The following is a 22,789-nucleotide window of genomic DNA, read 5'->3' on the forward strand; positions in this document are numbered from 1 at the left end:
TGGAGAAGATCTTTAAATACAGAGATGTGTTAAACTGACCACTCAATATCAAAACTACAACCAGTTTGGACAGACAGTTCCCCTTCTAAACTAATTGGCTTTCTTTTTTTTTTAAGAGTAGACTCTAAAAATGCACTTTCCCAGACAAATATGGCAGCTGATATCTGAGTACTTGAGAAGCTATAAAAAAAAAAAAAAAAAAGAATATTATTGTGAGTTCCAGGCCAACCTGGGCTACATGGGAACCTGCAAGCCTGTGTTGAGAGCAAAACCCTTGCTCAGAGGCTAAGAGCACTTGCAGTGGACCTAAGTTCAGCTCCTAGAAGCTACACTGGTGTTCTATAACCACTTGTAACTCCAGAGGATCTGACTCTTTTATGTCCTCCAAAGGCCACATAATTTAAAAAACAAAAAACAAACGGGGGGGGGGGGGGGATAAAAAGATAAAAAGACACTATCTCAAAATCTCAAACAAAAAATCAAAACACATACCCAGCCCCAGCACATTAGCTGTTTTAGCTGAGAGGCAGTGTTCAGCACTCAGGATGCTGTCTGATGTTGTCATTCTTTACTATTCTTTAACACTACTAAATGAAAACTTTAAAGGGAATTGGATTCTAAAATGACTCTAGTGCACATTTCTTCCAAATTTACATGTATCTTCCCCCCTTCTTTTTATATTGAAAGCAGGGTCTCATAAAGCCAAATCTTCCCCCCTTCTTTTCTTTTTATACTGAAAGCAGGGTCTCATAGAGCTAACTATGGTCTTGAACTCTGGAGCCTCCTGCCTCCACCCCTCCAGTGATAGCACTGTATGCATATGTTACCACAGCAGCAGTAATTACATCTGGACAATTAATTATCACAAATGTTTAAACAATACTCAGTAGAGCCTGGCAGTGCACTTTTAATCCCAGCACTCAGGAGGCAGAGGTGGGCAGATCTCTATGAGGCCAGCCTCTGGTCTACAGAGCGGGTTCCAGAACAGGCTTCAAAGCTACAAAGAAACCCTGTTTTGAAAAACAAACAAACAAACAAAAAAGAATACTCAGTAGTTTTCAAAACTCACAATGCATTCCTACAGCGCTAACCTTAGCAAAACAATCCTATTTCTATTGGGCCTAACAAACTACATGAAATTAGCTTAAACTTGGTTAAGAATCCAAAATAGAACTGTTAAAATGTTTAAAATTTTTATATGATCTTCACTCACTCATGAAGTAGAATGCAAATTTTAAATAGTTTACTAAATCTATTAGTATATTTTGACTATATAGTTTAAGACACAAAATCATAGGCAAAGAAATAAATTTGTCTCCAATTATGACCTTACTTTTTTTTTTTTAAGATTTTATTTATTATGTATATAGCATTCTGCCTCCATATATGTCTGCACACCAGAAGAGGGCACCAGATCTCATTATAGATGGTCATGAGCCACCATGTGGTTTCGGGGAATTGAACTCAGGTCCTCTGGAAGGGCATTCAGTGCTCTTAACCTCTGAGCCATCACTCCAGCCCCGCTTACTATTTTCTTTAAAGCATTACAGAAATACTTATAAACTACATACATTATATAACAGTTAATGCACAACCTAACACAAACTGTAGTTACCAGTATAACCATTTGCCCTAAATTATAAAAGGACAAGACATGAACCTGTAACCCAAGAGCTAAAGAGTAGTCATTACCACTGTTAACAGTGCTAAGAAGACACATGGCACACAGTTGTCTGAATTTCAGTGGTAAATAAACAAAATATACAATTAAGTTGGCTCATTCTATTAGTTTTTAGAGGAAAAAAAATCAAGCTTATACTGAGATGGATGCCTTATAGATGTTTTAAATATTATAAGTTCAGGCAACTTTACTGACTACTACACACATTCAATACTTTACTTGCAGCTTTTGAGCTCAGTCAAGAGAGCAAAAGAACCAAGTCTCAAAGAGCATGAAGAGCATGCCAGTCCCACTTAAGGCAGAAAGGAAGAAAATGGAGGCATTCAGAGATCAGGTGCACAGATTACCAGGATCAAAAAAAAGAAAGCAAGTGATGAAGGGTGTTTAGGCAAAAGCATTTTGTAGCCAAAAGTAAAGTTAGGAAGGTAACTGATAATGCTTGAAGAGGTGATCCTGTAAGGCAACAATACAAAGAATGAGGAGCTGTCCTGAAAGCAAAGGGGATCCACAGCTGAGTCTTACACCATACTATGAAACTATTTCTGGTTTTGATAACTCATCTACCTGACAAAACATGGCTTGAAGAATGAAGTTCTGACAAAGTATGTTGACTCAACATGCATGGGGCTCACTAAGGAAGATAGAGCTTAAACCTTAGGACAGTGTGTCCAGTAGGGTTCCTATGATAAAGGGCTAATTCTAATCTGCCATTGGTGTAGTGTGACTGAGGATTTGAGTATACTTATGTATTTATACTGTGTAGTTCAATGTTGGGCCACAGAGAAGTAAATGAAAAGCCCATTTTTACTGGGATGAAGAGGGAAGCTGGGTGCTGGGGGACTCCTGGTAGACAACATGGTAAGTTCCACATCACACAGCTCTAGCAGTTCAACAAGATTCTGGAGCTCCAGGAAGTTATTAAATGAAAGACAGAAATTTAAGAGCCAGAGTACCAGATGAAAGAGAAGAACTATAAAGGTAAACAGAAAAAAGTTTAGTAAAAATGGAGACAAAGAAAAAGAATCCATGAGGGAAACTAAGCAAGAGAAGCCCACGAGTACTTAAAAACCAACCACCACCAAAGAGAATGAATATAGTATTTATGAAAGGGAGCCCCGTAAAACAAGCCAAGACAATGTAGGGGAACAGTCTTATGAGTTCCAGCCAAAGCAATGCTGTTTTGCAGCAGGCCACTGTTCACCTGCTTCACACACAGAGACTATGAGCCAGAACAAAAACAAATCTCCAAATGCCAGACAGCACTCACTGAGACCTTTAATGAACTTACTAAGAGTTAGGAAAAGTGCATAGTAGCATGTAGCTCTTCTAGATCTGGTTTGTTTCTGCCCTCTGATGGGTGCTGCTTAAAAATCAGACTCTATAAAGGAGCATGGTTTGGGCTTGAAACTAGTGAATACAGCTGCCCAAAGCTGTGTAGGCCTTCCCTCATCAGCTCATTTACTCATCAAGTTAGCCTGGTTGGAGTCACTTTCTAGTTTATGGGCACTAGCCTGATTCAGAAACAGACACTTCCTATATATCTCCTCAAGAGATACAACAAAAAGTGACAGTTTGTTGAGTACGGCAGGTAAACATGGGAGTGAGCTAATGGGGGCCTCGGTTGGCCATCTGGATCAAAAAAAGCAGCTATACAGACTGGGTGGGCAGTGACAGTCAAACAAAGGCCAACAGTACAGTGCATCTGCAAACTTGCACAGGTCCTTTCAGTGCTGCCACAAGTGGAAGGCTGGAGAACCTCTTGTTTCCACTGATACTTCCTCACTAATTTCACATCGCTGCCTCCTTTATAATCTAATCAGATGATTTTATTCATATTTTAAAATAGCAAGAACCAGTCTCAAAGTTACTAGTTTAAAGAAAATTAGGTGACTTGATAGCAAATGCAACATAAAACAGTAGTTAAGAGTCCTCTTCACCTCTGGAACATTCCACCTAGCTATTACTTTGAGTTTTTGTAGAAGCAGCTGCTCTCTTTATATAATCACAGAATAATACACTATCATCCTTTTCTCCAATTTTATGCAGAACTGTGTCCTTACATACAGAGTTCTCTGTCTCGTCTTCATACCCATGCTTGTCACAGAAATCTCTATCAGTATAAAAAGGACCACCATACCCTTTATAATCCTGGCAGCCAACGATAAAGAGAAATTAAACCCACAAATCTCAGCTCTGAAAATAGGAAATCTTCAAAAAATATACTGAAAGCAAAGCCTTAGTCTATTTGTTATTTCATGAACTACAAAAACTTTAAAACCTACTATATTTAAAACATAAATAAAAAGTCCTGAGCCAGGCAGTGGTGGTGGTGCATGCCTTTAATCTCAGCGCTCAGGAGTTAGAGCAGGTGGATCTCTGTGAGTTCCAGGCCTGCCTCGTCTACAGAGCTAGTTCAAGGATAGAGAAATACTATCTCGAAAAACCAAAACAAATAAACAAGTCCTGGATAAGTTGCTCAGAGGAAACAGGGATATGCTCATAAAATTGAGCCAACACAGAAAGCTGGTTTATTCTTTAAACATCTTTGGAATTAAGCACAACCAAGGCAGTAATGCTGGCATATCCAAAAAGTGCCACCCAAAGCAAGGGACTCCTTCCTACTATAGATCATGTGTCCCAATCAAGGTGAAGAGCCTTTGGGTTTCACACATGCTTACTGCAATTGACTACAATGAGTGAATGGGTCATTATAGCAGAGTCCAGGTGACAGGTTGCATTTAAAAACTTATACATTTTGTTTTATCCCAACCAAAAGTTAGTTTCTTCCTTTTTAAAAAAATAATTTATTTAAATTTACTTTATGCTCATTGGTTTGTAGGTGTCAGATACCCTGGAACTGGAGTTACAGACAGTTGTGAGTTGTCATATGGGTGTTGAGAAATGAACCCAGGTCCTCTGGAAGAGCAGCCAGTGCTCTTAACCACTGAGCCATCTCTCCAGCCCTAGTTTCTTCCTTTTGAGACAGGATTTCTCTGTGTAGCCTTGGCTGTCCTGGAACTTGGCACTGTAGACCAGGTTGGCCTCAAACTCCCTGCCTCTGCTAGGATTAAAGATGTGTACCTTCACTGCCTGTTTAAAAGTTTCTTTCATAGCTTACGTTTATTTATGGTGACTACAGTAATTTGCCACAGGTAACATGACTAAAAGGCACCATGAAGGTTTACATTTATTTATTTATGTTTGCTTATTTATTTATATAGACTACAGTAATTTGCCACAAGAAACATGACTAACAGGCACCATGAAGAAAACCTAAAAAGAAATTTAGCATACTGGCACATAGCAGTGAGTCCAAATTTTAAAAATGGATAATGATGTCTAACCACTCATATGCAAGACACTACTGCATGCAAAGCTAGCTGCTATACCACACTCAGGGCCAGGAAGAATATATAGTAATAGATGGTTCCAAAATGGACAACAGACTCTCATTTTAATGAAGGGTTTGGTGAGTCCAGTATCCTCCCCCTTTTATTAGAAAACAGACGAACAGGTCACAGTGGGAGATGGCACACTCCCCGGCCTGTGCACACCGACCCCAAGAGACCTGCCTGACTTTGGGCACCATCATCCGGTGCTGCACCATCAGTGTGTGGCAGATGGACGCCATCCTTGTGAAGACCTCCTCACTGGCCGAGTCCCTCCACACCAAGTTCAGCAGGGTGTTGGTCTGCTGCTTCGTGTCTAGCTTTCTCAGACACTCCTCGGTTATGTATGGGGCTGAGACCCTGCCATCCTCCTAAGTGCAACAGAGAAAGCAGTCTGAGTGAGGGAAGTGCTGCTGGAACTTGACTACCCAGCAACCACCTGTCACTTTATATTTTCCTCAAGAGAAGACACAAAACCTCACCTAAAAATTAGCCACATCCCATTACTTCCCAATATCGTTCCTAACACATCCACTAACTCTTCTAGAGACACAGTCACCATCAGGCATCAACTCTGTCCACCACAGTAACACAGCAACTGTGAATGCTCAGATTCGTCTGTAATTCAGCACCTATTTTATATTTTAGCATTTATATCTAAGAAACATTCATTCCATATATCAGTGATCTGAGCTGTACTGTGACACCAAACCCACTGAAATTCTTACCTAATAACATGTCTATTTTAAATTATGAGACAACAAAAAAATTCAAAGGATATGCAAAATACATAATAAATTTGGTGTTTGATATCTAAACTTCTCCAGGTTTAATTTACTGCATAAAACCTAAGTCATGTGGTTTATTAATTTAGAGTATTAACTAAAGCTACATGCTTTTTTCCAATGTATGTGCATATATATATACATATATATATAATATCTATGACAATACTGCCAGCTATCTGAAAACTTGAACATTTAATTTATAGTAATTTAACAAATTCAACACCCCTTTAGAGTAAAGTCTTAAATTCTAGCCATTAAACTTGAACCTTGAGAACACTACGCTAGTACTGCAGTTTTTGATACATATAATTTTGCAATCTACTATACATAAGTGAAAAAGACTGTACTGAAATCTAAAGATCAAAAAGAGTTAAGGGTGGGACTGGAGAGATGGCTCAAAGGTTAAGAGCACCAACTGCTCTTGCAGAGATCTTGAGTTCAATTCCCAGCAACAACATGGTGGCTCACAACCATCCGTAATGAGATCTGGTGCCCTCTTCTGGTGTTCGGATATATATGGAAGCAGAATGTTGTATACATAATAAATAAATAAAATCTTTTAAAAAAAAAAAAAGAGTTAAGGGTAAACATTTTTGGCAGGGAAGGTTTAAGACACGGTTTTGCTACATAGTTAATGCTGCCCTCAAACTCACTAGGTGGCCTCAAACTTGAGATCCTCCTGCCTCAGCTTCCCATGATTATAATAGTGAGCCATGATGCCTCCTCCTTGGAAAGGTCTCCTGCAATCACAGTAAGTTCTACCTAACTAAGTGTCAGAGGAAAAGAAGAAGTAACAATAGAAACATGAATATATCAGATCTGGCCCAGCAAGACTAGTGACAAATTGTCCTAAGTTATCACCTCTGTAAAATGATGATAGCATATTTACCCTACACTAAGACACTGCTAGGAATGAAACCCAGGGCTTGGGATCAAAGGTGTGGGCCATCACTACTCAGATCATCATGTAATTCTTAAAAGCCAACAAAATACCCTTAAATTCTTAAGTGGGCTAGGGATGTAGCTCAGAAGCAGAGCACTTATCTAACATACTCAAAGCCATGAGTTTAATCCCCCACCCTATAAAATAAATAAATTTTAAAATCCAGCGTTAGCAGATACATTATGGTGCCTATCTTTAATCCCAGCACTCAGGAGGCAGAATCAGGGGGATCTCTATGAGTTTGGAGCCAACCAGGGTATGTGGTAGCCCACACCTGTCATCCTAGCACTTAGGAGGCAGAGGCATAAGGACGGCTGTAAGTGCAAGGTCAGCCTGGGCTATACTGTGAGTTCTAGGTCAGCTAGAGCTACATGAGATCCTGTCTTTAAAAATCTGAAAAGGGGGACTGGAGATACGGCTTAGTTGTTATGAGCATAGGCTACTCTTTCAGAGGACCTGGGTTCAATTACCAGCACCCACATACTGAATGACAAATATCTCTAGTCCCCAGGGAATGTAACACCCTCTTCTGACCTCTGACAGTACTACATGCATGTGGTACAAAGAGTGACAGTCAGGCAAAGCAACCCATTCACATATAAGGAAAAATGGGGGGGGGGGGATAAAACAAAAGATCTGGCCCAGAAATGTGTGGTTATTGGTTTATTTATAAATAGATGATTAGTTCTCAACCTAAAGAAAGAATAATCTCCAGTATAGGAGAAAGACAAGAGGAATTAAAGGATAAACCTGTGTAAGAGGTCTCCTAAAACCATTACGTACTATGGGGAGGGGATGACTTAAAATGGAGTAACATTTTCCAAAGATAGAAATAGTGGCAAAATGCAGTTAGGCAGGGGTTTTATACATGCTATTGCTAAATCAGCCTCTGCTCACAGGGAGGAAGAGCTTTCTGTAACAGAGCTTATACCACATCTTAGCATAGACAGGAAATAGACTGTATACAACTCTCCCAGAGGGAGCTGATGGTGGTCATGCAATGATGAGGAAGCTACTTAAAATGCTTGAGAAGCTAGAAGAAAACTTCTAGTTTGGTGGCTTACAGGGCTGGCAGGCTGGTCAGTCTCCTCATTCTCATCCTCAGAGTCACTGGTGGAATCAGGACGGCCTGTACCGGTGGGTGAAGCAGGTAGCTGAGAGAGGAAGGTCTGGAGCACTCGTAGATAAATCAGCAGGCCATCCTCAGAGAGTGTTCCTTTGAGAGATAATCAGCACATGAGTTACTTCAGACACTTGGGCATCACTTTCCTCTTCTAGAGAGAGAATTCTGAATGGGCCTTAGTGTTTTAATTAAATTTAAACTGTCACATACTATGCAGTGTATTTGGTCTTTGTCTCAGGGAACCTAAGACCTAAGCACCAGCAGGGTCTCTGGTCACTCCTGCAAGCCCCTTCTGGCCACACCCACTGAGTTCTTGATAGGGGTTACTGAAGGCTTAAACAATCTAAAGGTGTGCTACTATGTAGACAGATAAAGTGATAAGCAGGCTAGAGTTCGTTTTAAATTCAATCCCAGCTCCTAAGGAGAGGAGATCAGGAGAAGGGCTATTGAAACTGGAACAAGTTTCTGAGCCCCTGAACATACCAGGTAAGTGTTCAACCCCCATACCCACCCCACAGACCTTGAACAGTCTATCACCAGTATTGGCTGATCAGTTGTAATCTTTATAATACAATAGTCAACAGGCTTCTCATAATAAATTATCAGGTTCAAGAAAGGGGTTGCAGGAACCCCAATTTTTATTACTTGGTCAGAAGCACAGGTTAATAAACCATTTTGTGTAACAGGGTCTAAAGTGCAGGCAGTTTCATGGGACTAAGCCTTTAACTTGTGGGATGTAACCCTCTCTTCAAGCAGCCAGTGTTGGAACTAAAGTGTTGAGAGGAAAGCCCACATTTTGCATCTTGGTCTCACACACACACACAAAGTGGCCTGTAGACAAGAAAGCAGCCTGGATGTGAAATTCAAGCTAAAATGTCATTGCAGTCTTCTCTTGATTCATCTATTCAGATACCTATACAGGAGTTAGGAAAAACACATCTTGCATTTCATACCCAAGTAGTTCTCGCCAACAGTTAAAACAAAATAGAAGAGCCATGGCACTCCGCTACTCCGTTTTGGACTTCGACTCTCTAGTAACAATAATGCAGTCAGAAAGGGCTCATAAGGGAACACAGTTTGTGCATCTGCTAACGCCGGAATGACGAAATGAAAAATTTGATCAGTAAAAGGTGCTGCCAGAAACTCCTCTGTGAAGGCTGAGAAAACTTGATGTCTGGAAAGGAAAAGGGATTTAAAGAGAATCAAAACATCCTACCCATCAAATCACAGATTAAAACCACTTCCCAAATGTCTCCCTAAGTAAATAGTCTATATTCTAAAGTAGAGACTAGAATTTGACTTTATTTCTTTTCTATTAAGATAATTTCGTTTTCCATGATGGATACTAAACAGTAGGAAATAAATAGCCAGATCATCAGAATTACAAATTTATGTTAGGCACAGACAAGACAGAGAAAAGTACACTGCACATTTCCCTCTGAACCATGACATACTAATAAAGAAAACATGTGACTGCGAAGTCTCCACTCACCCACCTTGCACCTTCAGGACAAGAGCTGTACGTAAAGTGCAATGGTTTTAGGACATTCTCCAGCAAAATTTTTGCTATAGGAACTCGACACAAATCGGAATATTCAATACTTGATGGAAGCTTGCTATTAATCAACAAGTAGAGAGATCTATAATACCCTAAAGAAAAAAAAAATGGGGGAAAAGACATTTATATTTAAGTGCCCCCTTTTTTTTAACTATAAAGGAGAAATACTTTAAAATTTTTAAAAATACATTCATTTTGGGAAGCTTCAGAGGACAACTTGTAGGGATCTGTTCTGTTATTCTACTTTGATGAACCCAGAAATTGAACTCAGATCATCAAGTTTTTGGTAGAAAGTGCCTTTACTCACTGAGCTATCTCAACTGCCATCATTAATTTTTAAATGCCTTTATAAAGCTGTATGGGTGTAAATGGGAAGAAGAGAAAGCCTCATTCTGTAGTTCAGTCTGGCACTAAACTCACAGCAACCCACTTTCCTCAGTCTCCCAAGTGTTATGGTACAGGTGAGCCACCACATGCAGCTACATTCATTTTGCAAAGAGCTGAAAGGCACAGACTCTCACATCCAGGGCTTAGTCAGCATCAACAATGCCAACAAGGCGAGGGCAGGGAGGTGTCGAGTCAGGGCTTCTCTGTGGCTTTGGAGGCTGTCCTGGAACTCAATTTGTAGACCAGTCTGGCCTCAAACTCATAGAGATCTACCTGTCTCCACTTCCCGGGTGCTGGGACTAAAGGTGTGCGCCACCACCACCTGGCTTATTCAATGCCAGTCTTGACCCACTGTTACCCACTCATTCAGAAGCAAACCTAAGACATAATTACTTCAGTATGTCATGAAAAGATAAAGATTTTTTCCCCCCTTCAAGACAAGGTTTCTTTGTATAATAGCTCTGGCTGGCCTGGAACTCGATTTATAGACCAGGATGGCCTTGAACTCAAAGAGATCTGCCTGTCTCTACCTCCACATGCTGGGACTACAGGCAGGTGCCATCATGGACTGGCAAGATTAAATATTTTAAGAGGAGTATTACCATAGCTAAAAGTGAATTAGTACTTCTTTTTTTTTCTTTTGTTTGTTTGTTTATTATGTGTATAACATTCTGCTTCTATGTATATCTGCACATCATAAGAGGGCACCAGATCTCATAACGGATGGTTGTGAGCCACCATGTGGTTGCTGGGAATTGAACTCAGGACCTTTGGAAGAGCAGTCGGTGCTCTTAACCTCTGAGCCATCTCTCCAGCCCGAATTAGTACTTCTTAACATCACAAATAGCTACTAAGTAATCAAGTCAACAACTGTCTGGTGTTGTTTTATTTAATCAACATGATTGATTCCTAATCCCAGTAAGGTCCATAATGTGACCTTCTGATCCATCTCCCACACATCTCAGTATGGAATTAATGTTGTGGGCTCCCTTAGTGTTACAATGAATTCATGGGTCCAGACGCATTAATAGTTGTTATCCTCAAGATATTCGTGTTACCGAGTTGCTGCTAGTGGCAGTTTGCTCTGATGGAATGTCTCTCACCTTGCTAGTTTGACCATGACCTACCCTGCTTGTTTGTAGAGCCTTCAAAGTTTCTTTTAGAGAAAACAACATACTTATAGACCACAACCTGGACTCAGTGACTTAAAGATAGGTTATACATACAACAACAGCAAAAACACCACGAAATAATTCATTAAAACACCTGAAAAACAGCCATGCCACTGCACAACACAACAGAAGCAGCAATTTTGATGGAAGATTTTCAATCATTTTTTTTATTTTTGGAAACATTTCATAGAAGGCACAGCTCATGACTATCTTCCTAATGGTTTTAAAAAACAGGAAAAATAAAATTCTCATCAAATGCTTAGTCTGAATTGGATATATACAGTACATCACATCAGTTCACTCAAGTTCACTGCCATCATGAATCTATTTCTTAGAAGGTCAAACTGTATAAATTTCACTATAATTTTCACGAAGTCAGTAGTTTTCTGAGATTTTTAATAAACTAAGTTTTGAGTTTTTTACATTTACTAAGCTCTACAAACAGTAAAAATTCACGAGACCTTAATTTTTGTGGTTTTAATGTACATCAGCTAGAATTAATCTATATACGTTTATACGTCAATAAAACAAGTTATTTACACTCTGTAACAGTTAACTTACTACTTTCAAGAACAGCCAAAAACCAGTTCCTTTTTTTGTTTGTTTTTGTTTGTTTTTTAAGACAGGGTTTCTCGGTCTAATAGCCCGGGTTTGTCCTGGATCTCTTTGTAGACCAGGCTGGCCTCAAACTCACAGAAATCCACCTGCTTCTGCCTCCCAAGTGCTGAGATTAAAGGTGTGAGCGACCACACCGGGCCTCAAACCAGCTCCTTTTATGATTAGCCAAAGAAACTTGTCTTTTACAAAACAAAGAATAATTAAGTACAGACAGTAAAAAGGCTTCTGCATTTTCAGAGGCTATGAGCAATGCAAGACTCAAGAGGCTGCTGTCATTCTCCCAGAAGGCTCACACAGCTTCTGTTGTGAAGATCACAGTGTGTTGTTCATAGTAGTACCTCCCTCAGCAGCACACAGGCCAATTGCCTCCACAATAACGCCACCTCCACAGGTCTGCCCCAGCCACTTACCATTGTGAACCATGTAGTGCAAAATTTGTTCAATCACTGACACCACATAGCTAGAATCTTGTAAAACAGGTAAGTATGTATTCTCAGATGAAAACACCTCAAGCATTCGCATTGGAAGTGCGACATTTAAACTGTCATCACTGCAGTTTTGCAGCAACCTGTAAAAACAAATTCACACACTTACTATAAAGCCAGGACTGTCAGTTTCCCTGACTCTTCCAGTTCCTGTGATGAGCATGTGAGTCACTGCACCACTGCCAGGGTCTCAGAAAACAGGCAGGGCTCAAGCAACAATGTTCAGACTTCCTGGGTCTTTTATTATGTGTCTACAGTAACCCTTTAGCAGATAGACATGAAAAATATACATTCTCAGAAAGAGACAGCAGAGGACAACCAAAGATTGCAAACAGAGAAAGAAAACCATAATCCACTGATTGTTGCAAGAAAAGTTGCATTTTTCAACTGGGTAAGGCTTTCTGGGAAAAGTGGCTCTGCAAAACAGTCACATCAAGTGTGTACAGACCACAGCATGATCTCTTTGGTTCTGAATTATCTTGACTGAAGCCTCCCCTCTTACTAGGAGGCAAAAGGAGTCTTATCTACCACAGTCTGATTTTAAAACAGCCTCCAGCCAGGTGTAGTGGCACAAGCCTTAGCTCTCAGAAAGCAGAGGCAGGCAGAGTTCTTTGAATTCCAGGCCAGTTGAGGCTATATGGAGGGAAACCCAGTCTCAACAAGCCCAAATAAATAAACAAACAGAGTTTAAAAAATAAAAATGGGCTCTATGCCCCTAAAAAATTTTAAATTTAAATTAGAAACAAGCTTGGTTTACATGCCAATCCCAATTCCCTCTCCCTCCCCTCCTCCCCTGCCCCCACCACCCCGTATCCTATCCCCAAGGAGGGATGTCAGATTCCTTGGAACTGTAGTAACAGGTGGTTTTGTGTTAGGAACTGAATGCCAGTCCTCTGCAAAAGCAGTGAGCACTCAACCACTGAGCCATCTCTCCAGCTCCTCCAAGTCTTCCCTTAAAACTGACTTGGTAGAAGCACAATTATACACTGTTCTATGTCTCATACTTGGGATGCACAACCTTGAAAGGGGAGCTGTTCTTAGTCTCCAGTCAATCCTCCTTCCATGTCCCACTCTACCACTTGTCTCTGCAGCTGTGAATAAGACTGTACTTCTTGGGGTTTTTATGCAGAAGAAGCTAAGTTATACAGTGTGCTCAGAGTATTGGTCCTGTTGATTGTCTTTCTGACACTCATCACATAATACACCTGCAAACCTCAATCCTTAACACACTGAACTATAGTCTCCCATGTAAAAATATTACATCTGGGGTTGGGAAAATTGTGTCTCAAAGCGAGGCTGGTAGGAGTGTTTTCTTAAGCTCCAGTGTGTATTATGCCTCATCTCTTTTGGGTATCTTCTACATACAGAACTACTGGATCACAAATGGGTCCAAGTTGCACATGAAGCCACCAGGTTCCCACAGACACTGAGAGAGGGAGTCCAACTGCACCACATCCTAGCACTTGGTAGGAAGAATTAGAATTCAGCAACTCTGAGTCTGTAAGTATGTATCACAACATGGATTTCTATTTCTCTAACTAATACTGATAGCATTTTCAAGTATATGCTGATCCAATTCAGAGGGAGGTTTTGTTTTCAAAGATGGGCTCATATCTGTTGTCTATTTTCTCAATGTTCACCTCTTAACAGTATGTATAAACTGCCTTTTCACCTTTCCAAGGCCACATGTCATGATCCTGAAGCTATATCACATTCTTTTTCTTCATTCGGCAATTCTCCCTTCAAGGCTAACTCCTCAAACGACCAGGCATGATTTTTTCCCCAATGACTACCCTCACTCTGTTCCTCATCTTTCTCTCTGTGGATGCTTCTGCCACTCCACATTCCTCTGCTGCAGGAAAATGAATAACTGAGATAGCTCCAAACAGGCTTCTGAGCATCCTGCCCAGCTCCTACAGGCTGCTGCTTTACTTGGCAGAGGCCTAAGAGCAAAGCCATGGCTCCCACCAAGCACTAAGAAGGCTGTACAAAGATTTCATTAAGGAAGAGGAAGTAGATTTTCTCAGCTACAACACCCAACCAACCTGACACTGAAACACTAAGACCTGACCCATACTCATCTGAGAATCTGGCTTTAAACTCATTGAGACTCAGATGAGAAAGTACTCACTCAGTTTTAATCAGCTGGTTCCTTCTGCTCTTTTCAGCAGCCCTCAAAGAGCCAGTCTTTTATTACTTTTCACACAATCCATCGAATCTTATCCAGGTGGATGGTCTCACACTCTCTCTCTCTAAACTTTTCACTTCAAGTGGCTTCACATGTGTTTTGAAGCCACCTTCATCAGAGTCCCAGGCTTTCTACTGCTTGTTCTGGCTATCCTATAGCCCACACCTGTCAGACTCAGCTATCACTACTCTCCAGTCTTTTCCAACACATTCTAAAAGCACACACCACAGGAATGTGTTGAACACTATAGCTCCAGATATAGGTACCAATGGTACTCTGTAATCACAGATTCTGTCTGTGATGATAACTCAGAACCTGAGAATGGACTGAGCATTTCACCCAAAGCCTACTGCTGAGTGAAAGCAGCTGCTACATTGGGTCTGTCAACACAGGTGCCTGGCCTCTCTGCATTCAGGCAACATCAATCTTAATCATTTTCAGGCTGATCATGATATTGGGGTTTGTAGAAGGACCCTTCTTTCTAGAACTCAATGTGAAAGTATCTGGGGAGTAAAGTGCCACCATCTGACAGAAATTACAATGGTTCAGCAAAGCATTCACCTGGTTGACTGCAGTGAGTACTGACTACATTCTGGGTGTGGTGGTGCATACCTTGATTAATCCCAAGGCTATCCTGGTCTATACAGTCAGTCTCAAAAAATACAAACAAGCAAACAAAAAGGAACTGTTGACTCAAGACAGTAAGCAATGAGCACCCGGTGCAACATTTTTTTACTCTTTTATGTTGAAATTTTTAGGACAAAGTTCAGGCTGTGTGACCTTGCTCAAAACTTTCTTTTGGCTCCTTACTTTCTCACACAAAGCCAACATGCTTAAAAATATGCACTAGCTTTCTCCTAATATCTTTCTGATCTAGCATATCAAGAACCATCCCTACCTCCAACTGATCTCATTACATAGATCTTCTCACTTGGATACCTCCTATCTTCTCTTTTCCTTTTTAATCCCCCCCCCCAGTACTTATTAACATCTATGTCTTCCTATAAAGGTATCTATATTTTACTACAAAGCAGGGAAGACTGCTTTGAAGTCAAGGCTAGCCTGGGCTAAAAAACAAGATCCTATCTAAAGAAAAAAAATCAGAAAACCTCAGGACTAGAGAGGTAACTTCTGGTTAAGAGTGCTGGCTGCTCTTTCAGAGGACTAGAGTTCAGGTTCAAGCACCCAAAAAGTAGTTCACCTTTGTAAATCCAGCTCTAGGGGATCTCACACCCTTTTCTGGTCTCTGTGTACACCAGGCATGCATGTGGTACATAGACATATACATAGCAAAATATCCACACATTTTTTTAAAAAAAAAGAACTATTAAAACAAAACAAAGCTGCTTCCCAAAGCATTTAAACTCTAAAGGTATCTCACATGTTTTCTAAGTTTCCAATGATGACAAAACTTACCTGCAACAGAGGCTCATCAACCTCTTTATTTGAAATAAGCATGTTAGTCTCTCTGACCCATCCAACTGCTTGACAAACAGAGAGCTGTGTTTAATTAAGTTCTGATACAGCCAAATCTGTAAGAGTAAAACATAAACAATATTTAATACGTAAGATTTGCTTGCTTATTTAGATAATACTAAAAACGTCTTTACATGGTTTCCATACTTAAATCTAATGAAAACTTGATAAAGAATAAGGTTTCTCAGTCAGGATTTTCTTAGCAAGACTTGTATTCTCCATCTTAGAAACATCAATGTTAATTTACATTACTACATTAGTCTCTAAACAAAGAATATATTCTACTTGAAACAACAGAGAATATATATTCAACCTGAAATAGAAATATATTCTATGAAGAATACATACTCTACTTGAAACAACAACAATTCATAAGCAAAAGGAAGCAATCCATCAATTAGCAGGACCTCTTCATGGCCTCTGCATCAGTTCCTGCCTCTAGGTTCCTGCCCTGAGTGCCTGACCTGACTTCCTTTAATGATGAACTGTGATGTGGAAGTATAATTGAAATAAACTCTTTCCTCCTAAGATGTTTCTCATGTTTTATCAGAACAATAGAAACCCTAAGAAAGGATGGTCTCATACATTTGAGATAAGCACCCTACCACTGAGCTCAGTGATGAATGACTATCAGTAACAAACAAACAAACAAACCAAGAAAGTAGAAAAACAGAGAAATCAGGAAAAGCAAAACAAAGCTTTCCCAGGATAATAGCAGGCCTAGAGATTGTTAGGAAGAAGAACATGAAGACAGGGAGAGCCCAAGGCTTATGAAAAGTTGCATCAAGAATGGAGCATAGAACTGTTGCCATGTGGAAGAGATTAAGAGATTCAAAGAAAACCAATTAATTAAAAAGTGAGGCAAGCATTAACTTAAGAGAAGTTAAAAGTAAGCTACATACAGAAAAATGCAGTCATAGCACATACTGTCTTGGCAGAGAACCATATTAAAGTCACAGCAAGAAATATAGTCATGCTTCGGTTGTCCCGCACACCTTTAATACCGGTGCTTGGGGGGCAGAAGCAGGTGATCTCAGTGAGTTCAAGGCCAGCCTAGTGTACAGAACAAGTACAGACAGTCGGGGCTACAAACCCTGTCTTGGAAGAGAAAGAGAAAGCGAAAGAGAGAAGCAGACAGACACAGATAAAGGGGGGAAGGGTAGATGTATATGTTTACTCTGCAGATTTATACCACTAAAAATTAACCAAGGTGGCATCTTGCTTGTTTCTAAGTGGGAACTGGGGAAATAATTTGATGATTTTTGCCATAGGAAAACTGTTCTTGCACTTTTGTTAGCAAATTGAAAATATTCACGATCTCTCCCGAACTTCCTTATTTATTTTTGAGAAAGGATCTTACTTGGAGATCAGTTAGTCAGAACTTGTCACAATCCCTAGAGCTGGGATCTAGACATTAACTATCACATCTGGTTTAAACTCACTTTTTTTTAATTGCAGGGTTTTTAAAACTTTATTTATTTTATGTGCACTGGTGTTTTGCCATGGATGTCAGGTCACCTGGAACTGAATTACTGAGTTATGAGCCACCATGTGGGTGCTGGGAATTGAACCTGGGTCCTCTGGAATAGCGGTCAATGCTCTTAATCATTGAGCCATCTCTCCAGTCCCTAAACCCCCTTTTTGAATATGAACTGTGTTTGACAACATTTTGCTGTACTTAGGATTTCACAATCTGCACATGAACTATTTGCTTTGCATGTGCCTGTGGCTGAGGTCAACACCTGCACTTCACTCCAAGGTTTCACATACAATTTCTGAAATCATCTGTGCATGCCTCTTTAGAATCAGGTCACAGATGAGCTCTCACACACCAAGGTGCTCTGGAGAGACATTCTCAACACCTACATGTTTTCTGTTCCTTGGCAATCTTTCATATCCAGGAATAGGGAGCCCTAAGGCAAGACCAGTCTGTTGAGAGGGAGTTAGATGGCCTGCTACTGTTGCTTTTATTCCTCTTCTCCTGGACTTCAGACAGGATTCCAGACAGCTGCCCAGAAACAAAGTCCAGAAAGGTGGGTAAATTAACTGTTGTGCCCCTCCTCTGACTTTATTTATTTATATGTATAGGCCTTCTGTCTGCATGTGTGTCTGGTACCACATGGGTCCCTGGGCCCTTGGGTCCCCTGGGACTGGAGTTACAGGCATTTGTGAGTCAACGTGCTGGGTGCTGGGAATTGAATTCGGGTTCTCTGGACTGAGCCATCTCTCTAGCCCATTGTACCTCTCTTGATCAACTTCAGTTATACAAATTTCTTTCACGCCCCAGTCTAGCTCAAGTTCAGGCTGAAGAGGGAGGTCTATCGCCAAATTCTAGGTAAGTAGCAAAGCAGCTCTTTGCCTTGTACTTGAACCATGCGGGGCTCTGTCTAGCGCAGTTTTCATTGTATAACCCCTTTTAATGCAATTTGGAAATTTCAATTACAGATAATAAAAATATTTAACCTAACAATTATATGCAAATCTCATAGTATTTCCTGGGGAAGATGGAACATAAGGGTTTTTTTTTTTTTTTTGAGACAATGTCTAATGTGGTCCAGCCTAGCCTTGAACTCCTGATCCATCCATCATCCAAGTGCTGAAATTACAGGTATGAGCCATTATACCTAATTACATGTTCCTCTTTTTTTCCCCTCAGGGATATGGTCTCTCAATGTAGCCCTGGCTGTTCCACTTTTTAAGAACACAGTTCACGACAGGTGGTGGTGGTGGTGGTGGTGGTGGTGGTGGTGGTGGTGGCAGTGGTGGTGCATGCCTTTAATTCCAGTGCTTGGGAGGCAGATAGGCGAATCTTTGTGAGTTCAAGGCCAGCCTGGTCTACAGAGCTAGTTCCAGGACAGCCAGGACCACATAAAGAAACCCTGTCTCAAAAAACAGAAAACAAAAACCATAGTTCACTGACACAATGTTCCTTATCCCTCATTAGCAGTAACAAATAGGTTACAAAGTCTTTAAACAGACCCTATATTTGAAGGCAGATAGTAGTGTATTACTATATATACACATAGTCAATATTGAGGGTGCACCTCACAGCAGCAGGACAAAGACAGAGGCTGTGTACAGAGAAAAGTGGGCCACACTGACAGTGTCTGCATACCCTTATAATATTTAAAATACCATAATAAAGAGATCAATTAAAAATGTACATTGACTTTTAAAAGTAAAATACATCAACACAGAGGTGGCTTGTTATAGCTGAATAAAAAAAGAAAAAAAAAAAAAAAAGCGTACAATCAGGGAGGGGTTATCTGGCTTCCTGATCAGACACTCACTATTTCCACGCCTGCTTCCCACCCCCAAAAAAGGGAGATGAAAAATGGAAAATAATAGGTAAACAAAGCTAAGTGAAAATGTGTCTATACTTACCAAACGTTTGGAGTCTTCACTCTGTTTGTAAAAGAACAGAAGCTGCCTTACCAAGAGGGTAAGATTGGGACCATCGGCAAGGCAGAAGGTGCCACCAGGCTGAGCTGAGTCTGCACATCGGTCAAATGCACTTCTTTGGATGGAATACTGGAAGCACAGGAAGCCATGTGTCAACATATGTGCACCAAAGTCCTCATGATGGAAATAAGCACTGAGTGTTTTATAGGTATAGTGACCAAAAACTAAGAAGTGATTACCAGACTGTCAGTTCAAGATTAAAAAGCAAGCTAATAACAAAAATTCCTACTAACAAAACCACCCATTCCTTTCTTCTTTGTAATTACCAGTTATCTTTCTTAAAACTTCCCCCAAATTCGGCCACGTGTTAGTGGCATACGACTTTAATCCCAGCACTCAGGAGGCAGAGAGTGCCAGGATAGGCTCCAAAGCTACACAGAGAAACCCTGTCTCAAAAAACAAAACAAAACAAAATCCCCTAAATTCACCCATTCAAAAATCTTTTATTAGGGAAAATACTGTTTATTAACACTAAATTTTATAAGGCAGGCATGTAAAATTCATACAAAACAGATACTATTTACAAACAATACTATATCTAAAATAACTTCTCATACAGCCATTTTCCTCTCAGTTTTTTTTTTTTTTTTCCCCTCAAATAAATCTTGCTTTATTTTTCTTCTGTTTGTTATTTTGTTTTTGAGACAGAGTTTCTCTACATAGCCCTGGCCTGTCCTGGAACTCACTATGTATGCCAGGATAGCCTTGAACTCACAGAGATCTGATTGCCTCTGCCTCCCCAATGCTGAGACTAGAGGTGTGCACCACACCTGGTTCATTGTTCTTTTTGCGAGTTTTATTTATTTGTTTATTTATTTTATTGAGCTATACATTTTTCCCTACTCCCCTTCCATCCTTCCTTCTCCCATTACACATCCCCCCTGCCACACACACACTCCTAATTTATCCAGGAGATCCTATCTTTTTCCTCTTCCTAGATGGATCTCTGTGTATCTCTCTCAGGGTCCTCTTTGTTACCCAGGTTCCCTGGGGTTGGGGCCTGTGGGCTGATTGGTCTTTGCTTTATGTATAGCATCCACGTATGAGTAAGTACATAGTATATTTGTCTTTCTGAGTCTGGGTTACCTCACCCTCTCTCTCTTTTTTTCCTTAAGGGTATGGTTGTATACATTTGTATTTTCACCTTTTTTAAAAAGATGTATTTATTTATTATGTATATAGTGTTCTGCCTGTATGTATGTCTGCATGCCAGAATATGACACTAGATCCCATTAGAAATGGTTGTGAGCCACCATGTGGTTGCTAGGAATTGAACTCGACTTCTGGAAGAGTTGCCATCTCTCCAGCCCTGGTTCACTTTTCTTTTCTTTTTTTTTGGCTTTTCGAGACAGGGTTTCTCTGTGTAGCTTTGGAGCCTATCCTGGCACTCGCTCGGGAGACCAGGCTGGCCTCAAACTCACAGAGATCCGCCTGCCTCTGCCTCCCGAGTGCTGGGATTAAAGGTGTGCGCCACCAACGCCCAGCATGGTTCACTTTTCTTAATTTTTATATTATATTTATATTTTGTGTATGTATGCATGTATGCTCGTGTGATGACATGCTATGTGGAGGTTGAAGGAGTTGTCTTCTACCATGTGAGATGTGGAGATTGAACTCAGGTTGTCAAGCTTGGCCACAAGTGCCACCTCTCAGTTTAAAGAACAAACTTACTTGTCGTTTTCTGTCTCTATAGCCTCGAATAAATGACTGGATTATTACTGCATTTTTCAGTCTTCGCCTTTCTTCCTGAATAATGGAGGAAGGAAAGAAGTAACAATCAGTTAGAATTGGTGAAAATGACATTTAGTAAAATTTTTTGTAATTAGCTATATGGTTCAAAAAACATAAAATTCATTCTTTTAAGTGTACCACTCTCTGAACATATATTTCAATAATTCATTATTATTATTATTATTATTATTATCATCATTATTAATTATTATTATTTTGTTTTTTGATACAAGGTTTCTCTGTATAGCTTTGGAGACTGCCTTGAAACTTGCACTTTGTAGACCAGGCTGGTTTTGAACTCACAGAGATCTGCCTGCCTCTGCCTCCAGAGTGCTGGGACTAAAGTAAAGGTGTGTGCCACCACAGCATGGCAAATGCCCAGCATTTTCATTACTTTAAATTACTGTCTGTAACTGTGTGTGGGTATATGCATGTAAGTGCAGGTGCCTTCAGAGGCCAGAAGTATTGTATCCCTTGGAACTGTGGTTCCAAGTGGTTGTAAGTCACCCAACATGGCTACTAAGAATTGAACTTGGGTCCTCTGCAAGAGTACTATGTGTTCTTGAACACTGAGCCATTATTCCAATCCCACACTGAACATACTTCTAATGTCCTGAGAGTTATGTAGCCATTACCATGATCTTTTTCCACCCCATTTTGGCTTTTTGTTACAGGTTTCTCTGTGTATCCCTCGCTGCTCTTGAACTTAAATCCTTCAGCCTCTGCCTGCCTAGTGTTGGGATTAAAGGCACGAGCCATCATCTGATTTGAGAGCATTTTATCATCTCCAAAGAGAAACCCCTTGGCTATTTTAGGGGGCACCCCTCATTCCTTGCCAGAGCTTCCAAACCATTACTCATACACTTTTCTCAATGGGTTTTTGTAGCCTGAACAGCTAATACAATGGAATCCCTGGCTTTTTTCATGGTGTTTTCAAGGTGCATGCACACTGTAGCATGTGTTAAGAACGTCATTCCCTTTTATGGCCAAATATTTCATCATATACATACACATCTCATCTGTTTATCTGTACATCAGCTGGTTGGCAATTGCCCTGTTTCCACTGTGGGCTATTATGAACAATCCTGCTATAAAAACTTATATCCACCTTTTTTGAAGGATGTAGGCTTGCATTTCTTGAGTACAAACCTAGGAGTAAATTAACATTTCTATGACAATGTTTTCTAAAATGGTTACAACCATGAAAGAAGAAATATAAAGAAAAGGACACACTACAGAACTTCCTCAGAGAGTGGAGAACACCAACAAGTAAACACCTTTCCTGGTTGAGCATTTGAATTTCAACTGAAGGCTACTTTACCTGTGCAACTGGTGATCTGTCCTAATGGAGCGAAGAAATGCTGCTGTGTGGGCAATCCTTACAGCTCAATGTCCTAGCCAAAATGTCAACAGTGATGAGACGAGGCTGGAAACTAGTTTCTGCTACTGTTATGTCCACTTACTAGGAATGCACACAGAATGGCTTTATCTTTTAATAATGCTTGGAGTTACAAAACAAAAAAAAGAAAATGCCAGGCAGCAGTGGTGGCATACACCTTTAATCACAGCCTTTAGGAGGCAGAGGCAGGTGGATCTCAGTGATCCTGGTCTACCAATTGAGTTCCACGACAGCCAGGACTGTTGTTACAGAGAAACGTTGTCTCAAAAAACCAAATAAATAGACAAACAAATAATAAATAAAGCTAGGAGTTTCCCTAAAATTTCAAGTTAAACCAGTTCTAGTAATTTAGTTGGTCAAAAAAATATTAGTTCACGTGCTAGCTAATT

General features: G+C 40.3%; 1 protein-coding gene across 1 annotated transcript in view; it reads right to left on the bottom strand.

Moving 5' to 3' along the window:
* Ube3c (ubiquitin protein ligase E3C) overlaps positions 1–22,789 on the bottom strand; it is a 99,380-nt gene that overhangs the window by 60,820 nt on the left and 15,771 nt on the right. The window contains exons 3-10 of the mRNA XM_027428639.2: positions 20,942–21,016; positions 19,193–19,339; positions 15,749–15,864; positions 12,070–12,227; positions 9,421–9,574; positions 8,878–9,098; positions 7,866–8,017; positions 5,254–5,441 (exon numbers count right to left, since the gene is read on the bottom strand). Coding sequence (XP_027284440.1) covers positions 5,254–5,441; positions 7,866–8,017; positions 8,878–9,098; positions 9,421–9,574; positions 12,070–12,227; positions 15,749–15,864; positions 19,193–19,339; positions 20,942–21,016 — 1,211 coding nt within the window. The remainder of the gene's footprint in view (positions 1–5,253; positions 5,442–7,865; positions 8,018–8,877; positions 9,099–9,420; positions 9,575–12,069; positions 12,228–15,748; positions 15,865–19,192; positions 19,340–20,941; positions 21,017–22,789) is intronic.

This window comes from Cricetulus griseus, chromosome 8 (genome assembly GCF_003668045.3).
Source record: "Cricetulus griseus strain 17A/GY chromosome 8, alternate assembly CriGri-PICRH-1.0, whole genome shotgun sequence".
Classification (NCBI taxonomy): domain Eukaryota; kingdom Metazoa; phylum Chordata; class Mammalia; order Rodentia; family Cricetidae; genus Cricetulus; species Cricetulus griseus.